This window comes from Sebastes umbrosus, unplaced genomic scaffold, assembly GCF_015220745.1.
Source record: "Sebastes umbrosus isolate fSebUmb1 unplaced genomic scaffold, fSebUmb1.pri scaffold_72_arrow_ctg1, whole genome shotgun sequence".
Lineage (NCBI taxonomy): Eukaryota > Metazoa > Chordata > Actinopteri > Perciformes > Sebastidae > Sebastes > Sebastes umbrosus.
The window spans coordinates 124,660-152,500 of record NW_023618536.1 but is presented as its reverse complement, the minus strand read 5'-3'; the positions used below and the strand labels follow the sequence as shown (position 1 = coordinate 152,500).

General features: G+C 42.7%; 1 protein-coding gene, 1 long non-coding RNA gene and 1 pseudogene across 7 annotated transcripts; 1 reads left to right on the top strand and 2 right to left on the bottom strand.

Moving 5' to 3' along the window:
- The window catches only part of LOC119484446, a 17,391-nt pseudogene extending 4,588 nt beyond the window's left edge, over nucleotides 1–12,803 (bottom strand).
- A 1,701-nt stretch (nucleotides 12,804–14,504) lies between these two features.
- On the bottom strand, nucleotides 14,505–26,598 carry LOC119484453 (serine/arginine-rich splicing factor 7-like). 3 transcript variants are annotated; one of them, XM_037763259.1, is made up of 8 exons: nucleotides 26,311–26,597; nucleotides 24,667–24,696; nucleotides 23,344–23,524; nucleotides 22,537–22,716; nucleotides 17,168–17,236; nucleotides 16,895–17,026; nucleotides 15,113–15,157; nucleotides 14,505–14,750 (listed from the first exon to the last, which is right to left on the bottom strand). In XM_037763259.1, the coding sequence occupies exons 3-8, from the start codon at nucleotides 23,520–23,522 to the stop codon at nucleotides 14,714–14,716; spliced, it is 642 nt and encodes a 213-aa protein (XP_037619187.1). In that variant the 5' UTR covers nucleotides 23,523–23,524; nucleotides 24,667–24,696; nucleotides 26,311–26,597; the 3' UTR covers nucleotides 14,505–14,713. The 3 variants fall into 3 exon arrangements, with proteins under 3 accessions (XP_037619187.1, XP_037619186.1, XP_037619185.1); XM_037763258.1 differs by having other exon boundaries at nucleotides 24,667–24,705; nucleotides 26,335–26,597; XM_037763257.1 differs by lacking the exon at nucleotides 24,667–24,696 and having other exon boundaries at nucleotides 26,305–26,598.
- LOC119484454 lies at nucleotides 17,348–17,932 on the top strand. Of its 4 annotated transcripts, none has more exons than XR_005206012.1 (3): nucleotides 17,348–17,427; nucleotides 17,557–17,676; nucleotides 17,816–17,932. It is a non-coding gene; the product is annotated as an uncharacterized LOC119484454 (long non-coding RNA). The 4 variants fall into 4 exon arrangements; XR_005206014.1 differs by having other exon boundaries at nucleotides 17,348–17,519; nucleotides 17,594–17,676; XR_005206011.1 differs by having other exon boundaries at nucleotides 17,348–17,519.
- Nucleotides 26,599–27,841: the final 1,243 nt, after the last annotated feature.

Sequence of the window (27,841 nt, the reverse complement as noted above, 5' to 3'; positions counted from 1 at the left end):
TGAAGAACACAGACGTTCTCCTTTAAACATGAAATAGACAATAACATGAGAACAGGTTGAAGAACACAGACGTTCTCCTTTAAACATGAAACAGACAGTAACATGACAACAGGTTGAAGAACACAGACGATCTTCTTTAAACATGAAACAGACAGTAACATGACAACAGGTTGAAGAACACAGACGTTCTCCTTTAAACATGAAACAAACAGACAATAACATGAGAAACAGGTTGAAGAACACAGACGTTCTCCTTTAAACATGAAACAAACAGACAATAACATGACAACAGGTTGAAGAACACAGGACGTTCTCCTTTAATAAACGTCAAACAACAGGACAATAACATGACAGACAGGTGAAGAACACAGACCTTCTTCTTAAACATTAAACAGACAGTAACTGACACAGGTTGAAGAACACAGACGTTCTCCTTTAAACATGAAACAAACAGTAACATGACAACAGGTTGAAGAACACAGACGTCTTCTTTAAACATGAAACAGACAGTAACATGACAACAGGTGAAGAACACAGACGTTCTCCTTTAAACATGAAACAAACAGACAATAACATGGACAACAGGTTGAAGAACACAGACGTTCTCCTATTAAACATGAAACAAACAGACAATAACATGACAACGGTTGAAGACACAGACGTTCTCCTTTAAACGTCAAACAAACAGACAATAACATGACAACAGGTTGAAGAACACAAGACGTTCTCCTTTAAACATGAAACAGACAATAACATGAGAACAGGTTGAAGAACACAGACGTTCTCCTTTAAACATGAAACCAGACAGTAACATGACAACAGGTTGAAGAACACAGACGTTCTTCTTTAAAAATGAAACAGACAGTAACATGACAACAGGTTGAAGAACACAGACGTTCTCCTTTAAACATGAAACAAACAGACAATAACATGAGAACAGGTTGAAGAACACAGACGTTCTCCTTAAACATGAAACAAACCAGACAATAACATGACAACAGGTTGAAGAACACAGACGTTCTCCTTTAAACGTCAAACAAACAGACAATAACATGACAACAGGTTGAAGAACACAGACGTTCTTCTTTAAACATGTAACAGACAGTAACATGACAACAGCTTGAAGAACACAGACGTTCTCCTTTAAACATGAAACAAACAGTAACATGACAACAGGTTGAAGAACACAGACGTTCTTCTTTAAACATGAAACAGACAGTAACATGACAACAGGTTGAAGAACACAGACGTTCTCCTTTAAACATAAAACAAACAGTAATATGAGAACAGGTTGAAGAACACAGACGTTCTTTAAACATGAAACAAGCAGACAATAACATGAGAAAAGGTTGAAAAACACAGACGTTCTCCTTTAAACATTGAAACAGACCATAACATGAGAACAGGTTGAAGAACACAGACGTTCTCCTTTAAACATGAAACAAACAGACAATAACATGAGAACAGGTTGAAGAACACAGACGTTCTTCTTTAAACATGAAACAGACAGTAACATGACAACAGGTTGAAGCAACACAGAAGTTCTCCTTTAAACGTCAAACAAACAGTAACATGACAACAGGTCAAAGAACACAGACATTCTCCTTTAAACATCAAACAAACAGACAATAACATGACAACAGGTTGAAGAACACAGACGTTCTCCTTTAAACATGAAACAAACAGGACAATAACATGAGAACAGGTTGAAGAACACAGACGTTCTCCTTTAAACATGAAACAAACAGACAATAACATGACAACAGGTTGAAGAACACAGACATTCTTCTTTAAACATGAAACAGACAGTAACATGACAACAGGTTGAAGAACACAGACGTTCTCCTTTAAACATGAAACAGACAATAACATGAGAACAGGTTGAAGAACACAGACGTTCTTTAAACATGAAACAAGCAGACAATAACATGAGAACAGGTTGAAAAACACAGACGTTCTCCTTTAAACATGAAACAGACAATAACATGAGAACAGGTTGAAGAACACAGACGTTCTCCTTTAAACATGAAACAAACAGACAATAACATGAGAACAGGTTGAAGAACACAGACGTTCTCCTTTAAACATGAAACAAACAGACAATAACATGAGAACAGGTTGAAGAACACAGACGTTCTCCTTTAAACATGAAACAGACAGTAACATGAGAACAGGTTGAAGAACACAGACGTTCTCCTTTAAACATGAAACAAACAGACAATAACATGACAACAGGTTGAAGAACACAGACGTTCTCCTTTTAACATGAAACAGACAGTAACATGAGAACAGGTTGAAGAACACAGACGTTCTTTAAACATGAAACAAACAGACAATAACATGAGAACAGGTTGAAGAACACAGACGTTCTCCTTTAAACATGAAACAGACAGTAACATGAGAACAGGTTGAAGAACACAGACTTCTCCTTTAAACATGAAACAGACAATAACATGACAACAGGTTGAAGAACACAGACGTTCTCCTTTAAACATCAAACAAACAGACAATAACATGACAACAGGATGAAGAACACAGACGTTCTCCTTTAAACATGAAACAAACAGTAACATGACAACAGGTTGAAGAACACAGACGTTCTCCTTTAAACATGAAACAGACAGTAACATGACAACAGGTTGAAGAACACAGACGTTCTCCTTTAAACATGAAACAAACAGTAACATGACAACAGGTTTGAAGAACACAGACGTTCTCCTTTAAACATGAAACAGACAGTAACATGACAACAGGTTGAAGAACACAGACGTTCTCCTTTAAACATCAAACAAACAGACAATAACATGACAACAGGTTGAAGAACAGACATTCTCCTTTAAACATGAAACAGACAGTAACATGACAACAGGTTGAAGAACACAGACGTTCTTCTTTAAACATGAAACAGACAGTAACATGACAACAGGTTGAAGAACACAGACGTTCTCCTTTAAACATGAAACAAACAGACAATAACATGAGAACAGGTTGAAGAACACAGACGTTCTCCTTTAAACATGAAACAAACAGACAATAACATGACAACAGGTTGAAGAACACAGACGTTCTCCTTAAACGTCAAACAAACAGACAATAACATGACAACAGGTTGAAGAACACAGACGTTCTCCTTTAAACATTGAAACAGACAATAACATGAGAAACAGATTGAAGAACACAGACGTTCTTCTTTAAACATGAAACAGACAGTAACATGACAACAGGTTGAAGAACACAGACGTTCTTCTTTAAACATGAAACAGACAGTAACATGACAACAGGTTGAAGAACACAGATGTTCTCCTTTAAACATGAAACAAACAGACAATAACATGAGAACAGTTGAAGAACACAGACGTTCTCCTTTAAACATGAAACAAACAGACAATAACATGACAACAGGTTGAAGAACACAGACGTTCTCCTTTAAACGTCAAACAAACAGACAATAACATGACAACAGGTTGAAGAACACAGACGTTCTTCTTTAAACATGAAACAGACAGTAACATGACAACAGGTTGAAGAACACAGACGTTCTCCTTTAAACATGAAACAAACAGTAACATGACAACAGGTTGAAGAACACAGACGTTCTTTAAACATGAAACAGACAGTAACATGACAACAGGTTGAAGAACACAGACGTTCTCCTTTAAACATGAACAAACAGACAATAACATGACAACAGGTTGAAGAACACAGACGTTCTCCTTTAAACATAAAACAAACAGTAATATGAGAACAGGTTGAAGAACACAGACGTTCTTTAAACATGAAACAAGCAGACAATAACATGAGAACAGGTTGAAAAAACACAGACGTTCTCCTTTAAACATGAAACAGACAATAACATGAGAACAGGTTGAGAACACAGACGTTCTCCTTTAAACATGAAACAAACAGACAATAACATGACAACAGGTTGAAGAACACAGACGTTCTTCTTTAAACATGAAACAGACAGTAACATGACAACAGGTTGAAGAACACAGACGTTCTCCTTTAAACGTCAAACAAACAGTAACATGACAACAGGTTGAAGAACACAGACATTCTCCTTTAAACATCAAACAAACAGACAATAACATGACAACAGGTTGAAGAACACAGACGTTCTCCTTTAAACATGAAACAAACAGACAATAACATGAGAACAGGTTGAAGAACACAGACGTTCTCCTTTAAACATGAAACAAACAGACAATAACATGACAACAGGTTGAAGAACACAGACATTCTTCTTTAAACATGAAACAGACAGTAACATGACAACAGGTTGAAGAACACAGACGTTCTCCTTTAAACATGAAACAAACAGACAATAACATGACAACAGGTTGAAGAACACAGACGTTCTCCTTTAAACATAAAACAAACAGTAACATGAGAACAGGTTGAAGAACACAGACGTTCTTTAAACATGAAACAAGCAGACAATAACATGAGAACAGGTTGAAAAAACACAGACGTTCTCCTTTAAACATGAAACAAACATACAATAACATGAGAACAGGTTGAAGAACACAGACGTTCTCCTTTAAACATGAAACAGACAGTAACATGAGAACAGGTTGAAGAACACAGACGTTCTCCTTTAAACATGAAACAAACAGACAATAACATGACAACAGGTTGAAGAACACAGACATTCTTCTTTAAACATGAAACAGACAGTAACATGACAACAGGTTGAAGAACACAGACGTTCTCCTTTAAACATGAAACAAACAGACAATAACATGACAACAGGTTGAAGAACACAGACGTTCTCCTTTAAACATAAAACAAACAGTAACATGAGAACAGGTTGAAGAACACAGACGTTCTTTAAACATGAAACAAGCAGACAATAACATGAGAACAGGTTGAAAAACACAGACGTTCTCCTTTAAACATGAAACAAACATACAATAACATGAGAACAGGTTGAAGAACACAGACGTTCTCCTTTAAACATGAAACAGACAGTAACATGAGAACAGGTTGAAGAACACAGACGTTCTCCTTTAAACATGAAACAAACAGACAATAACATGACAACAGGTTGAAGAACACAGACGTTCTCCTTTAAACATGAAACAAACAGACAATAACATGACAACAGGTTGAAGAACACAGACGTTCTCCTTTAAACATGAAACAGACAATAACATGAGAACAGGTTGAAGAACACAGACGTTCTCCTTTAAACATGAAACAAACAGACATGACAACAGGTTGAAGAACACAGACGTTCTCCTTTAAACATGAAACAGACAGTAACATGAGAACAGGTTGAAGAACACAGACGTTCTTTAAACATGAAACAAACAGACAATAACATGAGAACAGGTTGAAGAACACAGACGTTCTCCTTTAAACATGAAACAGACAGTAACATGAGAACAGGTTGAAGAACACAGACTTCTCCTTTAAACATGAAACAGACAATAACATGACAACAGGTTGAAGAACACAGACGTTCTCCTTTAAACGTCAAACAAACAGACAATAACATGACAACAAGATGAAGAACACAGACGTTCTCCTTTAAACATGAAACAAACAGTAACATGACAACAGGTTGAAGAACACAGACGTTCTCCTTTAAACATGAAACAGACAGTAACATGACAACAGGTTGAAGAACACAGACGTTCTCCTTTAAATATGAAACAAACAGTAACATGACAACAGGTTGAAGAACACAGACGTTCTCCTTTAAACATGAAACAGACAGTAACATGACAACAGGTTGAAGAACACAGACGTTCTCCTTTAAACATGAAACAAACAGACAATAACATGACAACAGGTTGAAGAACACAGACGTTCTCCTTTAAACATGAAACAAACAGACAATAACATGAGAACAGGTTGAAGAACACAGACGTTCTCCTTTAAACATGAAACAAACAGACAATAACATGACAACAGGTTGAAGAACACAGACGTTCTCCTTTAAACGTCAAACAAACAGACAATAACATGACAACAGGTTGAAGAACACAGACGTTCTCCTTTAAACATGAAACAGACAATAACATGAGAACAGGTTGAAGAACACAGACGTTCTCCTTTAAACATGAAACAGACAATAACATGAGAACAGGTTGAAGAACACAGACGTTCTCCTTTAAACATGAAACAAGCAGACAATAACATGAGAACAGGTTGAAGAACACAGACGTTCTCCTTTAAACATGAAACAGACAGTAACATGACAACAGGTTGAAGAACACAGACGTTCTCCTTTAAACATGAAACAGACAGTAACATGACAACAGGTTGAAGAACACAGACGTTCTCCTTTAAACATGAAACAGACAATAACATGATAACAGGTTGAAGAACACAGACGTCCTCCTTTAAACATGAAACAAACAGACTCACAGTTGATGATGACGATCTTCACCATGGTAATGGAGAAAAAGGGCAGCGGCTCCAGAGGGACTTTGACGAGGATGGCGGTGGCAATGAAGACGAACATGATGATGAGCAGACTGCCCATCACACGCAGTCGCTGAGGGATACTGACACAGAGAGAAGAAGCTCAAGGATCACCTGAGAGCTCAGGAGGTTATGAAAAGAAGTAAAGTGACTTAGACACCCTGAACTAAAGTCCCCAACCTCCTCAAGGATCTCTACGAAGTCCTGAAGAACTTCTGGATCTTCCTTCACAACATGAAGCTGCTCAGTTAGAAAAGACTCTCTACAACTCTCTGGACCCTGAACACCTCTATGGCGTCTCCTGAAGGGTCCACGAACACAGGCTGAGACCCCCTCTAGTACAGTGTGTTCTAGGACTCTTCTCGGTTGGTGCTTTGATGTTGTAGTACTCACAGTGAGTGCAGGAAGGAGTTGAGGCAGGTGCAGAGGAGCAGCGGCAGCATGGCGCACAGCGTCATCACGTTGTTGAATTTGGCCTCCAGAAGGCTGCGATTCTCACCCGATGCCTCCGTCTGATTGGATGAAGAATCGACCAATGAGGAGTCCTTCAGACGGCTGGTGAAGTACTGGAGACACAGACAGACCTATTGTGTTATTCAAACCAACAACATGAACTGTCTGACTTCCTGTCTGTGTCTCTCAGCTCAAAGCCGATCGGTTCCTACTTTAAAAACACAAATATATAGTTTCAACTACACTAACCCTAACCCTAACCCTAACCCTTACCCTTACCATTACCCCTAACCCTAACTCTAACCCTTACCCCTAACCCTAACTCTAACCCTAACCCTTACCCCTACCCCTACCCCTTACCCTTACCCTTACCCTTACCCCTACCCCTACCCCTTACCCCTAACCCTTACCCTTACCATTACCCCTTACCCTTACCCTTACCCCTACCCCTACCCCTACCCCTTACCCTTACCCTTACCCTTACCCTTACCCCTAACCCTAACTCTAACCCTAACCCTTACCCTTACCCCTAACCCTACCCCTAACCCTTACCCATAACCCTAACCCTAACTCTAACCTAACCCTTACCCCAACCCTAACCCTAACCCTAACCTTTACCCGGCGTGAGTTTACTCCGGGTTCTCAGGTTTCCTCCCACAGTTCAAAGACATGCAGGTCGGCGTGGGTTTACTCCGGGTTCTCCGGTTTCCTCCCACAGTCCAAAGACATGCAGGTTAGCGTGGGTTTACTCCGGGTTCTCAGGTTTCCTCTCACAGTCCAAAGACATGCAGGTTAGTGTGGGTTTACTCCGGGTTCTTAGGCTTCCTCCCACAGTCCAAAGACATGCAGGTTAGCGTGGGTTTACTCCGGGTTCTCAGGTTTCCTCCCACAGTCCAAAAACATGTAGGTTAGTGTGGGTTTACTCCGGGTTCTCCGGTTACCTCCCACAGTCTAAAGACATGCAGGTTAGGGTGGGTTTACTCCGGGTTCTCAGGTTTCCTCCCACAGTCCAAAGACATGCAGGTTCATTGTTGACTCTAAATGTCCAGTAGGTGTGAATGTGAGTGTGAATGGTTGTCTGTCTCTATGTGTCAGCCCTGTGATAGTCTGGGGACCTGTCCAGGGTCTACCCTCCGCCTTCACCTGTCCAGGGTCTACCCCCCCGCCTTCACCTGTTAAGGTTGTAGCCCGCCTTCACCTGTCCAGGGTCTACCCCCCGCCTTCACCTGTTAAGGTTGTAGCCCGCCTTCACCTGTCCAGGTTCTATCCCCCCGCCTTCACCTGTCCAGGGTCTACCCCGCCTTCACCTGTCCAGGGTCTACCCCCCCGCCTTCACCTGTCCAGGGTCTACCCCCCGCCTTCACCTGTCCAGGGTCTACCCCCCCGCCTTCACCTGTCCAGGGTCTACCCCCCGCTTTCACCTGTCTAGGGTCTACCCCTGCCTTCACCTGTCAAGGATGTACCCCACCTTCACCTGTCCAGGGTCTACCCCCCCACCTTCACCTGTCCAGGGTCTACCCCCCGCCTTCACCTGTCCAGGGTCTACCCCCCGCCTTCACCTGTCAAGGTTGTACCCCGCCTTCACCTGTCCAGGGTCTACCCCCCGCCTTCACCTGTCCAGGGTCTACCCCCCGCCTTCACCTGTCAAGGATGTACCCCACCTTCACCTGTCCAGGGTCTACCCCCCCGCCTTCACCTGTCAAGGTTGTACCCCGCCTTCACCTGTCCAGGGTCTACCCCCCGCCTTCACCTGTCCAGGTTTACCCCCTCGCCTTCACCCAATGTCTGCTGGGATCGGCTCCGTCCCCACCGCCACCCTGAACAGGATCAGCGGTTACAGATGATGGATGGATAATATAAAATAATGTAAAGTAATAATATAATATAGTATAATATAATGTAATATTTACAGCAGCATTTTTTTTCACTTCGGTTTTTATTGTTTTTATTTGATATGTGAACAATGTTAAATTCTCCATCCTTCAAAATAAAAGCTGGTTCAGAGCAGAAGACGTGCTACATACTGCAGCTGCCCTTACACAGTACTGTTAGCACTGTAGCATGCAGTATGTATACCGTTGGGACGTACTGCTTCATCACAACGTTTGGCCTTGAACTTTGAACTTTGACCCTCTTGCTCAGACATACACCGAGCAGAGGATTGTGGGTGAGAATAGTCAGAACAGAATGCTCGTTTCATACTGCAGAACCGGATGTAGGAGGACATGCTATGTATTACAGTAGTTTGGTAGTATGGAGAACAGACTGGAAGTGATGTCATACCATGGTAGCAGTCATGAAGAAGTTCCAGGGTAGCAGCGTCCCCAAACCGAGCATGAAGAAGATCAGCCACACGCCAAAATACCTGCAGGGAAATATTTCAAAATAGAAGGCTTTATTGTGAAACTGACACAGGAAGTGGTGTGTGTTTCCTCTTCAGTTCATCTTGTCTCATCTAGAAGTCTAATCTATCTCGTCATATTTACGTCATCATTCATGAGTTTGACTGATCATCCTAGTAAGTGTAGTTTACTCTAAGCAGATCTTTATTATATATAGTATATATTATATCTGTATTATATATAGATATATTATACCTGTATTATATATAGTATATATAATATCTGTATTATATATAGTATATATTATATCTGTATTATATATAGTATATATTATATCTGTATTATATATAGTATATATTATATCTGTATTGTTCCTTGTTACTGATAGAGAGTTCAATCATCCACCAAACAACTCACAACAAGAGTCAACACCAACAGGAGAATACTCTGTTTACCATCGGCACCGGGGCTCCACACATAATCAGCTGTGCTGCTCATCCCACAAATACATGATCCTTACAAGTGTGACATCATTGTGAAGGTCAATAAAAAGGCTTTCAACCATGTAGAATACAATGACCATTAGCATTAGCATCACCATTAGCATTGATACAACAGAGAAATAATCCACCAAACACAGATTTCGAAACTTTTTTTTTCCGAGTTTATATATATTATATGTATACGTGCTATATATGTAGTAGATATTTCCACAAGAGCACCTGAAATATACCTTGAAAGTTTCATTCAAATCAACCACTAGGGGGGCGCTACAAATGCAAAATAATGGGCGTGGCATAACACCGAGCCGACTATACATCAGAAATAGTTTGTCCAATCATTACAAAACTCACGGGCTATATTTATATTTATGTATAAATATATATAGGGGACGCCATGAGTTCCAAACATGTGCAGGGGCCTGGCGCAAATTTGTCCATAAATCAACAACAGTTTGTCCAAACTTTCTGGATATTTGTAGTTAAGCTTTCGAAACATGTCCCCAAAATGTTTTAGAAATCGACCGACAGGCACAGATTTGGCCGTAAATGAACGAGCGTCGGTCACTGCTAGTGATGGATTACGTTACACACAGATATCAGAATGAGCTCAAGGGCACTTCAGCAGAGCTCAGGAGGGGAACCGGCACCTCTCCAGCTACCAGTCCACAGTCCATACCTGGTCCACCCGGGACCTGAACCGGCTACCCGCCGCTTCCCAAGCCCAGTCGTTACGGACGGAGCTTCTGCTGACCCAATCAATCAATCAATCAATCAATCAATCAATCAATCAATGTCTTTAAAACTTGAACTGGATACCAAAGACTTCAGGACAGATAAACATTATTGATTAAAGCCGCAAGCGGCATTTCACGGGTTCAAGCTTTCGCCCGCTCAAAGCGCCCCCTAGTGGCCGATTTAAATGAAACTTCCAGCGGATGTTTCAGCTACTCTTGTGAACATATGCTGCAAGTTTGGAGATGATGGGCCAAAGGCTTGAGAAGTTAGGTCTACTGATGTGCTGAGCCCTGCCCTCTTAAAGTTCATTGGTCAACAGATTCATAACGCAATGAGGTATCAACACGCTTTATGCAACTTTAGATGACATTAGTCCAATAATGATCCAGAGAAAATTTGGTTGCAATCGGACCAACGGCTTAGGAGGAGATGTCAAAAATGTGTTTTTCAAAAAATCCAATATGGTGGAAAATGTAGTTAGGCGGACTTTAGTGGTCCCAGAGGCTTTATTGTAGAGCACACAGAGCTGCACATGTGTGTCGAGTTTCAAGTCAATCAGACTTACGGTGTGAGGGGCGTGGCCTTTCCAAAATCGCATGTTTGGGCGTTAATTACAGCGCCACCATGTGGTCGATTGGGGTCATAGTTCTTGAGAAGCAGCTGCACATCATTTCCAGTTATTATGCCAAGTTTCATGTTTCTATCTCATTCCAGCTCACGGTAAATTGCGCTTATTCGGCAGACGACAAATAATAATAATAAACCGGCACAAACTCAATAGGGTTCTGCCCCTTCGGGGCTTGAACCCTAATTATTGTTTCTTAATAAACTGATCAGTGACTCACTTGTCTCTTGGTGAACTGACGGCCATTATCCTCGGAGGAACCGATCAACTGAAGAACCAATCGATTGATCAACTGAAGAACCACAGATGTTCTCTCAATGTCCTCCAGATGTTCTCTCAATGTCCTTCAGATGTTCTCTTAATGTCCTCCAGATGTTCTCTCAATGTCCTCCAGATGTCCTCCAGATGTCCTCCAGATGTTCTCTCAATGTCCTCCAGATGTTCTCTCAATGTCCTTCAGATGTTCTCTTAATGTCCTCCAGATGTTCTCTCAATGTCCTCCAGATGTCCTCCAGATGTTCTCTCAATGTCCTCCAGATGTTCTCTCAATGTCCTCCAGATGTCCTCTCAATGTCCTCCAGATGTCCTCTCAATGTCCTCCAGATGTTCTCTCAATGTCCTCCAGATGTTCTCTCAATGTCCTCCAGCAATAATATAAATATAATAATTAAATCTCAACAACAAGCAGCTTTGTTAAGTTCTCAGTTTCAGGGTGGTTCTCTGTGGTTTAGTGTCTCAGGAGTCTGTTTTTTAAGTTTTATCTGTCTTCTTTAGTCTCCTTTAGTCTCTTTCAGTCTCCTTCAGTCTCCTTTAGTCTCCTTCAGTCTCCTTCAGTCTCCTTTAGTCTCCTTTAGTCTCCTTCAGTCTTCAGTCTCCTTCAGTCTCCTTTAGTCTCCTTTAGTCTCCTTCAGTCTCCTTTAGTCTCCTTCAGTCTCCTTCAGTCTCCTTCAGTCTCCTTTAGTCTCCTTTAGTCTCCTTCAGTCTTCAGTCTCCTTCAGTCTTCAGTCTCCTTTAGTCTCCTTTAGTCTCCTTCAGTCTCCTTCAGTCTCCATTAGTCTCCTTCAGTCTTCAGTCTCCTTCAGTCTCCTTTAGTCTCCTTTAGTCTCCTTCAGTCTCCTTTAGTCTCCTTTAGTCTCCTTCAGTCTCCTTCAGTCTCCTTCAGTCTCCTTCAGTCTCCTTTAGTCTCCTTTAGTCTCCTTCAGTCTTCAGTCTCCTTCAGTCTTCAGTCTCCTTTAGTCTCCTTTAGTCTCCTTCAGTCTCCTTTAGTCGCCTTCAGTCTTCAGTCTCCTTTAGTCTCCTTTAGTCTCCTTCAGTCTCCATTAGTCTCCTTCAGTCTTCAGTCTCCTTCTGTCTCCTTCAGTCTCTCGGTTGTGAAATCCTTCTTCCTGTATCTGTCATGTTCTTTAAATCCTCTTTTCTCTCTGAGGGACGTCCTCCTCTCATTATTTCTGCACTTTCAGCAGAATCAGTTCTTCAGCCTGCAGTGACCTTTGACCTTTGACCTCTGATATCAGTCCTTCCAGTGGACTTTGTTCCTGATAACGAAGAACAGCCCAGTTTAGTCACCGATAAGAGATGATATGAAGCTTCCTTTGACTGGAAGGAAACAAACTATTAATTATTATTATTAAGATGTTTAAATGTCCCACAGAAGAGTTGAGTAAATGTTTTAGTTTTAGAACAAGATGAATATGCTTTAATGTGTCTCTTATGTTTCTTTATATTTCAGCCGCAGTGACGGGAGTCATAATTCAAATTAAAATACAACTTTACGCCATGAAATAACATTTAGAACCTTTAAAGAGAATATTCTGATTAATGTTAATAAATACTATTCTTCAGAAGTCTTGTTATTTTCTATTTCTGAGGCATCAAATTAAAAAGTGATTCCACCAAACGTGCCGCCGCGCATTGCAGAAGCATCTCTCCGCTCTGCTCCGCCCTGCTGTGCGCTGCTCCGCGCTGCTCCGCGCTGCTGCGCCCTGTTGCGCCCTGCTTCGCCCTGCTTCGCCCTGCTCTGCCCTGCTGCGCCTTGCTGCGCGCTGCTCCGCCTTGCTGCGCCCTGCTCCGCCTTGCACTGAGCAGATCGAACCGGGCAATAAACCCCAATAAACGGGGACTGTACTCGTGTGAAATATAGATATGAAATAATTATGAGGATGATGAATGTATTTTTAACAACTAAAACATCAAGATCACAGCCTAACCCGAACCCCTAACCCAAACCCCTAACCCGAACCCCCTAACCCGAACCCATAACCCGAACCCCTAACCTGAAATCCCTAACCCGAACCCCTAACCGGAATCCCCTAACCCGAACCCCCTAACCCTAACCCTAACCCGAACCCCTAACCCGAACCCCTAACCAGAATCCCCTAACCCGAACCCCCTAACCCTTACCCTAACCCTAACCCCTAACTCTAACCCTAACCCCCTAACCGGAATCCCCTAACCCTTACCCGAACCCCTAACCCGAACCCCTAACCGGAATCCCCTAACCCTAACCCTAACCCCCTTATCCTAACCCGAACCCCTAACCCTAACCCCTTAACCCTAACCCTGACCCGAAACCCCTAACCCTAACCCTGACCCGAAACCCCTAACCCTAACCCTTACCCTAACCCGAACCCCTAACCCTTACCCTAACCCTAACCCGAAACCCCTAACCCCTAACCCTAACCCCTTAACACTAACCCTAACCCTAACCCGAACCCCTAACCCCCTAACCCTAGTCACTGGACTTCAAATGGTATTTAGCTTTGTCCGTAGATGACAACAATCAACATGGGTGGGGGGCATCTAGAGGTGCCGAGTTGGTATGGGGGGGGGGCGTTGTATGTTCTGATCGGGACGTTCTCCGACACCGTTCACAGCTTTACCTTCTAGTCACGTATCTTCCGTACAACGGCTCCTATGTAACCACCCTGGTCTAATAAACTTTTGATATTTTCAATAAGAACAGGTGGCTCTATCGGTGGAGTGATGTTGGCGAAATCCAAACTGCATTGGTGGAGAGGGGGATGACAACTGGTAAGATTATCTGTCAGTTGCATGGCAACCCCTTTGATATAACGGGTAGGATCCTTATCGGCCGATAGTTCTCATCACTGGCCTTGAAGACCGGGGTAACCGTGGCAACCTTCCAGGTGGTTGTTGGAACTGTACCTTGTATATTGAATACCTTGAATATTATTACTCAGTACTCAGATACTCCTTTATTCATTCACTGTTTCCTTTTCATATATAAATAAATAATCATCCATCAGATGTTCTCTGTAGTTTTTCTGCTTTATACGTCTTCACAGTGAAGTGGCAGGATTTTCACAATAAGAGCATCTTTTCTCAGGTGTTTTTGTTTTAAATGAGACAGATTTAATGATGATGATGTTATTATTCATTTTAAAGCCACAGAACCACAGATGTGTAAATCTTTATTGAGTCTTTAGATGAAACTAACAGGAAGTAAACTCTGATTCATTTACATGTCCTCATCAATAATCAATAATCAATAATAATGATGCTACAGGAGAACTTAGTCTGTTCATACAAAAACTATTACAACACATCTACAATCAAAGCTTTTCAAATAAAATTCATTCACAGAAACAAAAACAGAAAAATCTTCAGTTGTTTCCAGCTGGACTCCGAGAGGTCGAACGACTATCAGTTTGACAGAGAGAGAGAGAGCGTTATATACATATATATACATATAATATAGTAGTATATTAACATTATCGGTTAGACAGAGTTATAAATATATATATATATACATATACAGTATATAGTAGTAGTATATTTACATTATCAAGAGCTTTCAAAAATTAAATAGCATCACATTTATTCAAATAACATTTAAATATGTTATCGTTTTATTTCATCTTTATAAAATAATTTATATTTTTCTTTTATACGACTGCTGTCACATTTAAATATCATAAATAATTTTTAGTTTAAGTTTTGTATAAATCTGTTTCTGTATGAAGTAACTGAACCAGAACCAGAACTAGAACCTGCTGACTCACCTTCTAGCTGGAGATCCAGAGCGAGAGCGACCCATCGATCCAGACCTGAAGACACATCAGAGGTCAGATTTATTATGATGGAGACTGACAGGTGAGTGGCAGGTAACCACAGAACAGTTCTTCATCAGTAAACAGATGTTTTAAAATAACCAATAACCACAGCTGTATCAGTCTCAGTGAAACGATGACAGACTCCATGGATGGGGGGGGGCACACAGAAGCAAATTCAAGGCAACTAAGTTGATCTCCGAGTTAAAGTCTTCATGTTTTCTCTATAAAATATTTAGTCTCCTTTCAGTCTGACAGTAGAAGGAGCTCAGTGATCATAATAGGACTCTTATTGTGAAAGTCTCCTCTCAGTCTGACAGTAGAAGGAGCTCAGTGATCATAATAAGACTCTTATTGTGAAAGTCTCCTCAGTCTGACAGTAGAAGGAGCTCAGTGATCATAATAGGACTCTTATTGTGAAAGTCTCCTTTCAGTCTGACAGTAGAAGGAGCTCAGTGATCATAATAGGACTCTTATTGTGAAAGTCTCCTCTCAGTCTGACAGTAGCAGGAGCTCAGTGATCATAATAGGACTCTTATTGTGAAAGTCTCCTCTCAGTCTGACAGTAGAAGGAGCTCAGTGATCATAATAGGACTCTTATTTGTGAAAGTCTCCTCAGTCTGACAGTAGAAGGAGCTCAGTGATCATAATAGGACTCTTATTGTGAAAGTCTCCTCTCAGTCTGACAGTAGAAGGAGCTCAGTGATCATAATAGGACTCTTATTGTGAAAGTCTCCTCAGTCTGACAGTAGAAGGAGCTCAGTGATCATAATAGGACTCTTATTGTGAAAGTCTCCTCTCAGTGACAGTAGAAGGCGCTCAGTGATCATAATAGGACTCTTATTGTGAAAGTATCCTCTCAGTCTGACCCTAGAAGGAGCTCAGTGATCATAATAGGACTCTTATTGTGAAAGTATCCTCTCAGTCTGACAGTAGGAGCTCAGTGATCATAATAGGACTCTTATTGTGAAAGTCTCCTCTCAGTCTGACCCTAGAAGGAGCTCAGTGATCATAATAGGACTCTTATTGTGAAAGTCTCCTCTCAGTCTGACAGTAGAAGGCGCTCAGTGATCATAATAGGACTCTTAATGTGAAAGTATCCTCTCAGTCTGACCCTAGAAGGAGCTCAGTGATCATAATAGAACTCTTATTGTGAAAGTATCCTCTCAGTCTGACAGTAGAAGGAGCTCAGTGATCATAATAGGACTCTTATTGTGAAAGTCTACTCTCAGTCTGACCCTAGAAGGAGCTCAGTGATCATAATAGGACTCTTATTGTGAAAGTATCCTCTCAGTCTGACAGTAGAAGGAGCTCAGTGATCATAGTAGAACTCTTATTGTGAAAGTCTCCTCTCAGTCTGACCCTAGAAGGAGCTCAGTGATCATAATAGGACTCTTATTGTGAAAGTCTCCTCTCAGTCTGACAGTAGAAGGCGCTCAGTGATCATAATAGGACTCTTATTGTGAAAGTATCCTCAGTCTGACCCTAGAAGGAGCTCAGTGATCATAATAGGACTCTTATTGTGAAAGTCTCCTCTCAGTCTGACAGTAGAAGGCGCTCAGTGATCATAATAGGACTCTTATTGTGAAAGTATCCTCTCAGTCTGACCCTAGAAGGAGCTCAGTGATCATAGTAGAACTCTTATTGTGAAAGCCTCCCTCAGAGTTAAAGGAACTGCAGCTGCTGTGAGTCTGCTGATTGTGTTTCCTGTCTGCTCACCACAGTACCACCCACCTGTTCTGGCCTCGAGACCTTGACCTGGATCTGGACCTAGACCTTGACCTGGACCTCGACCTGGACCTGGACTTGGACCTGGATCTGGACTTGGATCTGGACTTGGATCTGGACTTGGATCTGGACTTGGACCTCGAAGAGAAGAGAATCAGAGACGTTTAAATATTAAACCTGGTATAAATGTATTTATATAAAAGACTTGTTCTGGAGTCCCTGCAGTCTGGTGGTCCTGAGGTGGAGCCCCAAGGAACACCTGATCAGGAAGTGACTCACCTCCGCCCTCGGCTCCTGCTGCGGGAGGAACGCCTCCCACGGGATCTGGACCAAGACCTGGACCTGGACCTGGACCCAAACCAGAACCAGGAAAACAGTAGTCAGAGGAGGACCACAGAGAGTCCATGTAACAAAGTGATGCAGTCTGACTACAGATTAACATTACTCATACGCACAGGGAGAACAGGGAGAACAGGGAGAACAGGGAGAACAGGGAGGAAAGGGAGAACAGGGAGAGCACGGAGAACAGGGAGAACACAGTAGAACAGGGAGGAAAGGGAGAACAGGGAGAACACAGTAGAACAGGGAGAGCACGGAGAACAGGGAGAACAGGTAAAGCAGGGAGAACACAGTAGAACAGGGAGAACACAGTAGAACAGGTAGAACAGGTAGAACAGGTAGAACAGGTAGAACACAGTAGAACAGGTAGAACAGGTAGAACAGGGAGAACACAGTAGAACAGGGAGAACAGGTAAAGCAGGGAGAACACAGTAGAACAGGGAGAACAGGTAAAGCAGGGAGAACACAGTAGAACAGGGAGAACACAGTAGAACAGGTAGAACAGGTTGAACAGGTAGAACAGGGAGAACAGGAAGAACACAGTAGAACAGGTAGAACAGGTAAAGCAGGGAGAACCCAGTAGAACAGGGAGAACACAGTAGAACTGGACTTATTCAGTAAAAACAGGAATGGGTGATGAAATAAACCTTTTGCTGGTCGGCCCTCTTTGGACCAGGTCTAGCAGATCTAGATGGCCCTCTTTGGACCAGGTCTAGCAGATCTAGATGATCTAGAAGATTTCTAAAGACGATTGTACTGAACGCCAAATCGCTTGATTGAGACTTGATAGCAGCGAGTCTGTCTTTTCTAGAAGGGACCGCGGTCCGGCGGGTCTGTTCCTCGTTACATTACTGTTGGCCAAATTAACGAGGCGGGGCGCCGGTCGGTCTCCGAGCCCCCTAAAGTCTTAAGAGTTCAGTTCAGTTCAGTTCAGTTCAGTTCAGCAGAACAACTTTAGTCTCGATGCTCTCATGAACTCTTTTAGAATCAAACGATGAGACCTGAAAGGTTTTAGATTAAATCTCAGTCAGCAGGTTAGAAACCAACAAGCATTCAACAGACCGTCAGACCTGGATCCTACAGGAGACCACCACCAGACCTGGATCCTACAGGAGACCACCACCAGACCTGGATCCTACAGAAGACCAGCACCAGACCTGGATCCTGCAGGAGACCACCACCAGACCTGGATCCTACAGGAGACCACCACCGGGTCTCATCGCAGACCGAGAACCATCTCCTCTTCCCTCGCCACTCAGCTGCTCTGTAGCCGCTCTGTGAGCGTCACTGGCCGGCTCTTCAGCGAGCTACGTCCGCCGGCGATGTGGAGCTTTTCAACTCCATAAAGTCAGATAATCACAGGTTCCTGTTACTCTACAACGGACATCTTTAAACAAACTATCCGTCAATAAGGAACTCAAAGCCTCTGGTCTACAGACCGGTCTCTGGAGAGCTCCAGCAGCTCGTAGCGGTCAGTGAGTGGTCTACAGACCGGTCTCTGGAGAGCTCCAGCCGCTCGTACCGGTCTGTGAGTGGTCTACAGACCGGTCTCTGGAGAGCTCCAGCAGCTCGTAGCGGTCTGTGAGTGGTCTACAGACCAGTCTACAGACCGGTCTTTGGAGAGCTCCAGCAGCTCGTAGCGGTCTGTGAGTGGTCTACAGACCAGTCTCTGGAGAGCTCCAGCAGCTCGTAGCGGTCTGTGAGTTGTCTACAGACCGGTCTCTGGAGAGCTCCAGCAGCTCGTAGCGGTCTGTGAGTGGTCTACAGACCGGTCTCTGGAGAGCTCCAGCAGCTCGTAGCGGTCTGTGAGTGGTCTACAGACCGGTCTCTGGAGAGCTCCAGCAGCTTGTAGCGGTCTGTGAGTTGTCTACAGACCGGTCTCTGGAGAGCTCCAGCAGCTCGTAGCGGTCTGTGAGTGGTCTACAGACCGGTCTCTGGAGAGCTCCAGCAGCTCGTAGCGGTCTGTGAGTGGTCTACAGACCGGTCTCTGGAGAGCTCCAGCAGCTCGTAGCGGTCTGTGAGCGTGACCGCCCGGCTGGCTGGCAGCGACTCTGGAAGGCGCTAGCTAGCGGTCACGGCGGGTGTTGTGGAGCTTCTAAACTCTGACAACATTGGAACAAATGTTCGATTCACCGTCTAACTTCGTAAAACTGCAGATATTAATAATCTACAGTTTATTTCTCGGCTCAAAAACTTTCAGAAGTGAATTTAGTGATGAAATAGCTTCGAAGAATGTAAAAAACAAGCTGTTTTTGGCGGCTGCTGTTGTTGTTGTAACCGTAGCCTGTAGCGGTCCAGCGCTTTGCATTGTGGGATACAGTAGACGAGGTAGACTGGAGATTTATTCTGAATCAGTACGACATCCAGGTACTTTTGACATACTGGAGATTTTGCTTTTGTTCGCATACTGAATACTACATTTTGGCCAAATCAGTACGTACTACTAGTATAGTATCAGGTTTCGAATACAGTCTTCCTGTTGGACTCAGGTCTGATGATGACTTCCTGTTGGACTCAGGTCTGATGATGACTTCCTGTTGGACTCAGGTCTGAGAGCTGACAACATTTGTGTGACATCAGAGATAAAAACATGAACCACAGCTGAGCCTCAGTCAGCTGAAACATTAAAGGTTCTCTATTCAATATCCAGAATCCATTAATATATCATCATCTACTATTATTAGGGCCCGAGCAGGAAAGTGCCAGGACCCCAACGGTGTCCCGGCACGAAGTGCGAGGAAACTTATTGTTTTTCTAGGTATTATTATTTTTCTGCCCGGAGATTGCCTTTTTGGGACCTTTCCCATCCCCAAAAACTCACCAAAAAAGGAATATGCGTAAGAAGTGGCGCGAAATTCAATTTTCTGGAGTGACTGGGCTCGGGTGTCTCCAGCGGGCGAGATAGCGCCCCCTAATGTAGGCAGTTTTTCAGAGAAAGTTTCTTCAATCGTCACGAAATTCAAGTATGTCATTGCTGACGTCCTCAAACCCGGATTAAATATTTTTGAGATTTTTTTCGGCAAACAGGAAGTCAGCGATCTTGGACTTCCTGCGTTTTTTTTAAATTTAGGAACACATGTTTGAGAACTTTAGGATGCACAAAAAAACTCATGAAACTTTACACACACATCCAAACTAATAATTACTTTGATTTAGTGGTGAAATTTTGCTTGGGCATGGAATGTTGGCTCTCTAGCGCCACCTTATGTCTTTTAGCCTTTGAACATGCCTTTGACAAGTCATAGCGCCCCCTACAGGAAACAGGAAGTTGTTGTAAATTGACTATACATTGTCCAATCTTCCCCAAATTTGACATGTTTTATAAGAGTATTGGCCTGGAGACATGTACATATTGTTGTATGTATATTACTGTGTGTAGTGTTTACTATACTTTACTCTGTGTAGTATTTACCAGAGGCTGGGGACTCGAGTCACATGACTTGACTCGAGTAGCAAATTTGAGGACTTGAGATTTGCTTGACTAACATTGATAAAAGACTTGACCCTGACTTGGTATTCATGACTTGAGACTTGACTTTGACTTAAGACGGAAGACTCGAAAGGACTTGACTTTTTTTTAAATGAAATATTTACTCTGTGTAGTGTTTACTATACTTTACTCTGTGTAGTGTCTACTATACTTTACTCTGTGTAGTGTCTACTATACTTTACTCTGTGTAGTGTTTACTGTACTTTACTCTGTGTAGTGTTTACTGTACTTTACTCTGTGTAGTGTTTACTATACTTCACTCTGTGTAGTGTCTACTATACTTTACTGTGTAGTGTTTACAGTACTTTACTCTGTAGTGTTTACTATACTTTACTCTGTGTAGTGTTTACAGTACTTTACTTTGTGTAGTGTTTACAGCACTTTACTCTGTGTAGTGTTTACAGTACTTTACTGTATAGTGTTTACTATACTTTACTCTGTATAGTGTTTACTATACTTTACTCTGTATAGTGTTTACTATACTTTACTCTGTGTAGTGTTTACTATACTTTACTCTGTGTAGTGTTTACTGTACTTTACTTTGTGTAGTGTTTACAGTACTTTACTGTGTAGTGTTTACTATACTTTACTCTGTGTTGTGATTACTATACTTTACTCTGTGTAGTGTTTACAGTACTTTACTGTGTAGTGATTACTGTACTTTACTCTGTGTAGTGTTTACTGTACTTTACTCTGTGTAGTGTTTACAGTACTTTACTGTGTAGTGATTACTGTACTTTACTCTGTGTAGTGTTTACTGTACTTTACTCTGTGTTGTGTTTACTGTACTTTACTCTGTGTAGTGTTTACTGTACTTTACTCTGTGTAGTGTTTACTGTACTTTACTCTGTGTAGTGTTTACTGTACTTTACTCTGTGTAGTGTTTACTGTACTTTACTCTGTAGTGTTTACTGTACTTTACTCTGTAGTGTTTACTGTACTTTACTCTGTGTAGTGTTTACTGTACTTTACTCTGTGTAGTGTTTACTGTACTTTACTCTGTGTAGTGATTACTGTACTTTACTCTGTGTAGTGTTTACTGTACTTTACTGTGTAGTGTTTACTGTACTTTACTCTGTGTTGTGTTTACTGTACTTTACTCTGTGTAGTGTTTACTGTACTTTACTCTGTGTAGTGTTTACTGTACTTTACTCTGTGTAGTGTTTACTGTACTTTACTCTGTGTAGTGTTTACTGTACTTTACTCTGTGTAGTGATTACTGTACTTTACTCTGTGTAGTGTTTACTGTACTTTACTCTGTGTAGTGTTTACTGTACTTTACTCTGTGTAGTGTTTACTGTACTTTACTCTGTGTAGTGATTACTGTACTTTACTCTGTGTAGTGTTTACTGTACTTTACTCTGTGTAGTGTTTACTGTACTTTACTCTGTGTTGTGTTTACTGTACTTTACTCTGTATAGTGTTTACTGTACTTTACTCTGTGTTGTGTTTACTGTACTTTACTCTGTGTAGTGTTTACTATACTTTACTTTTTTTCTGCTTTCTGGCCTCGGTTTTGTTATCCTTGAAAGTGATAGGACGTCACGTTACTTCCTGTCAGACTACAACAATAAAAGCAGTAACTTCCTTTTACCTCACCATAATAAAGTACTTTCTACCTACATAGACTCCAGCTGATTATCATGGTCGTCATGGAGATGAATGTTAACACTGATGGAGGATTTAAAACTGATCAGCTGGTTAGCTGTGGCCGAAAGGTTCTGTTAGATCAGACTGTCTCAGTGGGTGAGGCTCAGCTGCAGAGTTAACTGGATTCAAACAGCAGATCACTGACCACTGTGGTGGTCGTCATGGTTACCTGCTCCTCCGGCTCCTACGGCTGTAGCGGTGACAGTCGTAGGCGTAGTGACCTCTCTCGCCGCACTCATAACACTTATCGCTGGGGTCGAATGATCGTCTGGAGGGAGGTCGGTCGTACCGAGAGTGACGAGGACTTCCTGATGAGTGTTCGACCCGGACACGACTCCCACAGATCAGCCTGAGATAATCAATAATGATCACACACATACTGTCAGCCTGAGATAATCAATAATGTGTGGTGAGGTGTGAGGTGTGTGTTCAGGTGTGTTTTCAGGTGTGTACAGGTGTGCGTTCAGATGTGGGTTCGTGTGAGTTCAGGTGTGTTCAGGTGTGCGTTCAAGTGTGTTTTCAGGTGTGAGTTCAGGTGTGTACAGGTGTGTGTTCAGGTTTGAGTTCAGGTTTGAGTTCAGGTGTGAGTTCAGGTGTGTGTTCAGATGTGGGTTCGTGTGAGTTCAGGTGTGTGTTCAGGTGTGCGTTCAGGTGTGAGTTCAGGTGTGTTCAGATGTGGGTTTGTGTGAGTTCAGGTGTGCGTTCAGGTTTGAGTTCAGGTGTGCGTTCAGGTGTGAGTTCAGGTGTGTGTTCAGGTTTGAGTTCAGGTGTGTGTTCAGGTGTGTTCAGGTGTGTGTTCAGGTGTGTGTTCAGGTGTGAGTTCAGGTGTGTTCAGATGTGGGTTCGTGTGAGTTCAGGTGTGAGTTCAGGTGTGTGTTCAGATTTGAGTTCAGGTGTGCGTTCAGGTGTGTTCAGGTGTGAGTTCAGGTGTGTTCAGATGTGGGTTCGTGTGAGTTCAGGTGAGTTGGATACCTACTTTCCGTCTAACCCTCGGACGGCAGCGTCGGCATCTCGGGGATCTTCGAACTCGACGAAGGCGAAGCCGGGGGGGTTCCTGGCGACCCAGACGGTCTTGAGCGGTCCGTAGTACCCGAAGGCTCGCTCTATCTCACCTTTCCCCGCCCCCGTCCCCAGGTTCCCCACGTACACCTTCATCTCTGTGGAGGACAGAGTGACCACAGGTAACAGCCAATCAGAGGCCTGCTCTACTGTTTCATATTTAATGTCTCACCTGTAAGAATAAAAACTATGATTTAAACGCTGCCTCTTTCCAGCCTCCGTGGAGCTAACTGACGCTAACTGAAGCTAACTGAAGCTAAGTGGAGCTAAGTGGAGCTAACTGAAGCTAAGTGGAGCTAAGTGGAGCTAACTGAAGCTAAGTGGAGCTAAGTGGAGCTAACTGAAGCTAACTGAAGCTAAGTGGAGCTAACTGAAGCTAAGTGGAGCTAAGTGGAGCTAACTGAAGCTAAGTGAAGCTAACTGAAGCTAACTGAAGCTAAGTGGAGCCGCTCCGGTCCGGACCGGCTGAGTGTAACAGCTCCGGTAACTCACCTCCTCATCCTCGTTCACCTCCTCGTTCACCTCGTTCTCCTCTTAAGTGGAGCTAACTGAAGCTAAGTGGAGCTAAGTGGCGCTAACTGAAGCTAACTGAAGCTAAGTGAAGCTAACTGAAGCTAAGTGGAGCTAAGTGGAGCTAACTGAAGCTAAGTGTCGCTAACTGAAGCTAACTGAAGTTAAGTGGAGCTAACTGAAGCTAAGTGAAGCTAACTGAAGCTAAGTGAAGCTAACTGAAGCTAACTGAAGCTAAGTGAAGCTAAGTGGAGCTAACTGAAGCTAAGTGAAGCTAGCTGAAGCTAAGTGAAGCTAACTGAAGCTAACTGAAGCTAAGTGGAGCTAACTGAAGCTAAGTGAAGCTAAGTGGAGCTAACTGAAGTTAAGTGAAGCTAACTGAAGCTAAGTGAAGCTAACTGAAGCTAAGTGAAGCTAACTGAAGCTAAGTGGCGCTAACTGAAGCTAAGTGGAGCTAAGTGAAGCTAAGTGAAGCTAACTGAAGCTAAGTGTCGCTAACTGAAGCTAACTGAAGCTAAGTGAAGCTAAGTGAAGTTAAGTGAAGCTAAGTGAAGCTAACTGAAGCTAAGTGAAGCTAACTGAAGCTAAGTGGAGCTAACTGAAGCTAAGTGGAGCTAAGTGAAGTTAAGTGAAGCTAAGTGAAGCCAACTGAAGCTAACTGAAGCTAACTGAAGCTAAGTGGAGCCGCTCCGGTCCGGACCGGCTGAGTGTAACAGCTCCGGTAACTCACCTCCTCATCCTCGTTCACCTCCTCGTTCACCTCGTTCTCCTCTTAAGTGAAGCTAAGTGAAGCTAACTGAAGCTAAGTGGAGCTAAGTGGAGCTAACTGAAGCTAACTGAAGCTAAGTGTCGCTAACTGAAGCTAACTGAAGTTAAGTGGAGCTAACTGAAGCTAAGTGAAGCTAAGTGAAGCTAACTGAAGCTAAGTGAAGCTAAGTGGAGCTAACTGAAGCTAAGTGAAGCTAACTGAAGCTAAGTGAAGCTAACTGAAGCTAAGTGGCGCTAACTGAAGCTAAGTGGAGCTAAGTGAAGCTAACTGAAGCTAAGTGTCGCTAACTGAAGCTAACTGAAGCTAAGTGTCGCTAACTGAAGCTAAGTGTCGCTAACTGAAGCTAACTGAAGCTAAGTGGAGCTAACTGAAGCTAAGTGGAGCTAAGTGAAGCTAACTGAAGCTAAGTGAAGCTAAGTGAAGCTAACTGAAGCTAAGTGGAGCTAAGTGAAGCTAAATGAAGCTAACTGAAGCTAAGTGAAGCTAAGTGGAGCTAAGTGAAGCTAACTGAAGCTAAGTGAAGCTAACTGAAGCTAAGTGAAGCTAACTGAAGCTAAGTGGAGCTAAGTGAAGCTAAATGAAGCTAACTGAAGCTAACTGAAGCTAACTGAAGCTAAGTGGAGCTAAGTGGAGCTAACTGAAGCTAAGTGAAGCTAAGTGAAGCTAACTGAAGCTAAGTGGAGCTAACTGAAGCTAAGTGGAGCTAACTGAAGCTAAGTGAAGCTAACTGAAGCTAAGTGAAGCTAGCTGAAGCTAAGTGAAGCTAGCTGAAGCTAAGTGAAGCTAACTGAAGCTAAGTGGAGCTAACTGAAGCTAAGTGGAGCTAAGTGGAGCTAACTGAAGCTAAGTGAAGCTAACTGAAGCTAAGTGGCGCTAACTGAAGCTAAGTGAAGCTAACTGAAGCTAAGTGAAGCTAAGTGGAGCTAAGTGAAGCTAACTGAAGCTAAGTGAAGCTAACTGAAGCTAAGTGGAGCTAACTGAAGTTAAGTGAAGCTAACTGAAGCTAACTGAAGCTAAGTGAAGCTAACTGAAGCTAAGTGAAGCTAACTGAAGCTAAGTGAAGCTAACTGAAGCTAAGTGGAGCTAACTGAAGTTAAGTGAAGCTAACTGAAGCTAAGTGGCGCTAACTGAAGCTAAGTGAAGCTAACTGAAGCTAAGTGGCGCTAACTGAAGCTAAGTGAAGCTAACTGAAGCTAAGTGAAGCTAACTGAAGCTAAGTGAAGCTAACTGAAGCTAAGTGGCGCTAACTGAAGCTAAGTGAAGCTAACTGAAGCTAAGTGAAGCTAACTGAAGCTAAGTGAAGCTAACTGAAGCTAAGTGAAGCTAACTGAAGCTAAGTGAAGCTAACTGAAGCTAAGTGAAGCTAACTGAAGCTAAGTGGCGCTAACTGAAGCTAAGTGAAGCTAACTGAAGCTAAGTGAAGCTAACTGAAGCTAAGTGAAGCTAACTGAAGCTAAGTGAAGCTAAGTGAAGCTAACTGAAGCTAACTGAAGCTAACTGAAGCTAACTGAAGCTAACTGAAGCTCCGCTCCGGTCCAACCTGCTAACCGAACCGGACCGGCTGGTCGCTCTCTGAGTGTAACAGCTCCGGTAACTCACCTCCTCCTCCTCGTTCACCTCCTCGTTCACCTCGTTCTCCTCCTCCGTGCCGGCCGTGTCTGGACATCCTGCCCGCAGCTCCGCGGCTCCGCGGCTCGGCTCAGTGCTGGTAGAGCTGTATAGTTCTAGAGTTCTAGAGTTGTATAGTTCTAGAGCTGTATAGTTCTAGAGCTGTATAGTTCTAGAGGGTTCTAGTTCTATCAGCTCGTGTTGTAGAGTATCAGAGGATCTGAGGATCAGCCCGCACGCTGTTCAGCGGGACGTCTACATCCGGCATTATGGTAAGCGCAGGCAGGAAGTGACTTCAAAATAAAAGCACCGTTCTGATGAACGTGATAGGCCTTCAAAATAAAAGCACCGTTCTGATAAACGTGAAAAGCCATTTCTTATTTATTCAAAAAGTCAATCAGTCTGTCAATAATAAATACATTAATAAATAATTAAACAAATAAATACATAAATAAATAAATAAATGAATATATGAAACAAAAAGAATCCATATGAAATACTAAATAAAATAATGATAATTTAAAAGAAAAGCTAAGCTAACTGAAGCTAAGTGAAGCTAAGTGAAGCTAACTGAAGCTAACTGAAGCTAAGTGGAGCTAAGTGAAGCTAACTGAAGCTAAGTGAAGCTAAGTGGCGCTAACTGAAGCTAACTGAAGCTAAGTGAAGCTAAGTGGCGCTAACTGAAGCTAACTGAAGCTAAGTGAAGCTAAGTGAAGCTAAGTGGCGCTAACTGAAGCTAACTGAAGCTAAGTGAAGCTAAGTGAAGCTAAGTGAAGCTAAGTGGCGCTAACTGAAGCTAAGTGAAGCTAAGTGAAGCTAAGTGAAGCTAACTGAAGCTAACTAAAGCTAACTGAAGCTAAGTGAAGCTAAGTGAAGCTAAGTGGCGCTAACTGAAGCTAACTGAAGCTAAGTGAAGCTAAGTGAAGCTAACTGAAGCTAACTGAAGCTAAGTGGAGCTAAGTGAAGCTAACTGAAGCTAAGTGGCGCTAACTGAAGCTAACTGAAGCTAAGTGAAGCTAAGTGGCGCTAACTGAAGCTAACTGAAGCTAACTGAAGCTAAGTGAAGCTAAGTGAAGCTAAGTGAAGCTAAGTGGCGCTAACTGAAGCTAAGTGAAGCTAAGTGAAGCTAAGTGAAGCTAAGTGGCGCTAACTGAAGCTAAGTGAAGCTAAGTGAAGCTAAGTGGCGCTAAGTGAAGCTAACTGAAGCTAACTGAAGCTAAGTGGAGCTAAGTGAAGCTAACTGAAGCTAAGTGAAGCTAAGTGGCGCTAACTGAAGCTAACTGAAGCTAAGTGAAGCTAAGTGGCGCTAACTGAAGCTAACTGAAGCTAAGTGAAGCTAAGTGAAGCTAAGTGGCGCTAACTGAAGCTAACTGAAGCTAAGTGGCGCTAAGTGAAGCTAACTGAAGCTAACTGAAGCTAAGTGGAGCTAAGTGAAGCTAACTGAAGCTAAGTGAAGCTAAGTGGCGCTAACTGAAGCTAACTGAAGCTAAGTGAAGCTAAGTGGCGCTAACTGAAGCTAACTGAAGCT

Bases quoted from the DNA above. Each gene is read 5' to 3' on its own strand.
- LOC119484453 (XM_037763257.1), bottom strand. From the start codon at position 26,371: ATGTCCAGACACGGCCGGCACGGAGGAGGAGAACGAGGTGAACGAGGA. The intron at 17,027-17,167 runs GTGAGTCACTTC...CTTCTCTTCGAG, and splicing joins AGCAGGAGCCGAGGGCGGAG to GTCCAAGTCCAGATCCAAGT. The intron at 14,751-15,112 runs GTGAGTCAGCAG...TCAAACTGATAG, and splicing joins TCTGGATCTCCAGCTAGAAG to TCGTTCGACCTCTCGGAGTC.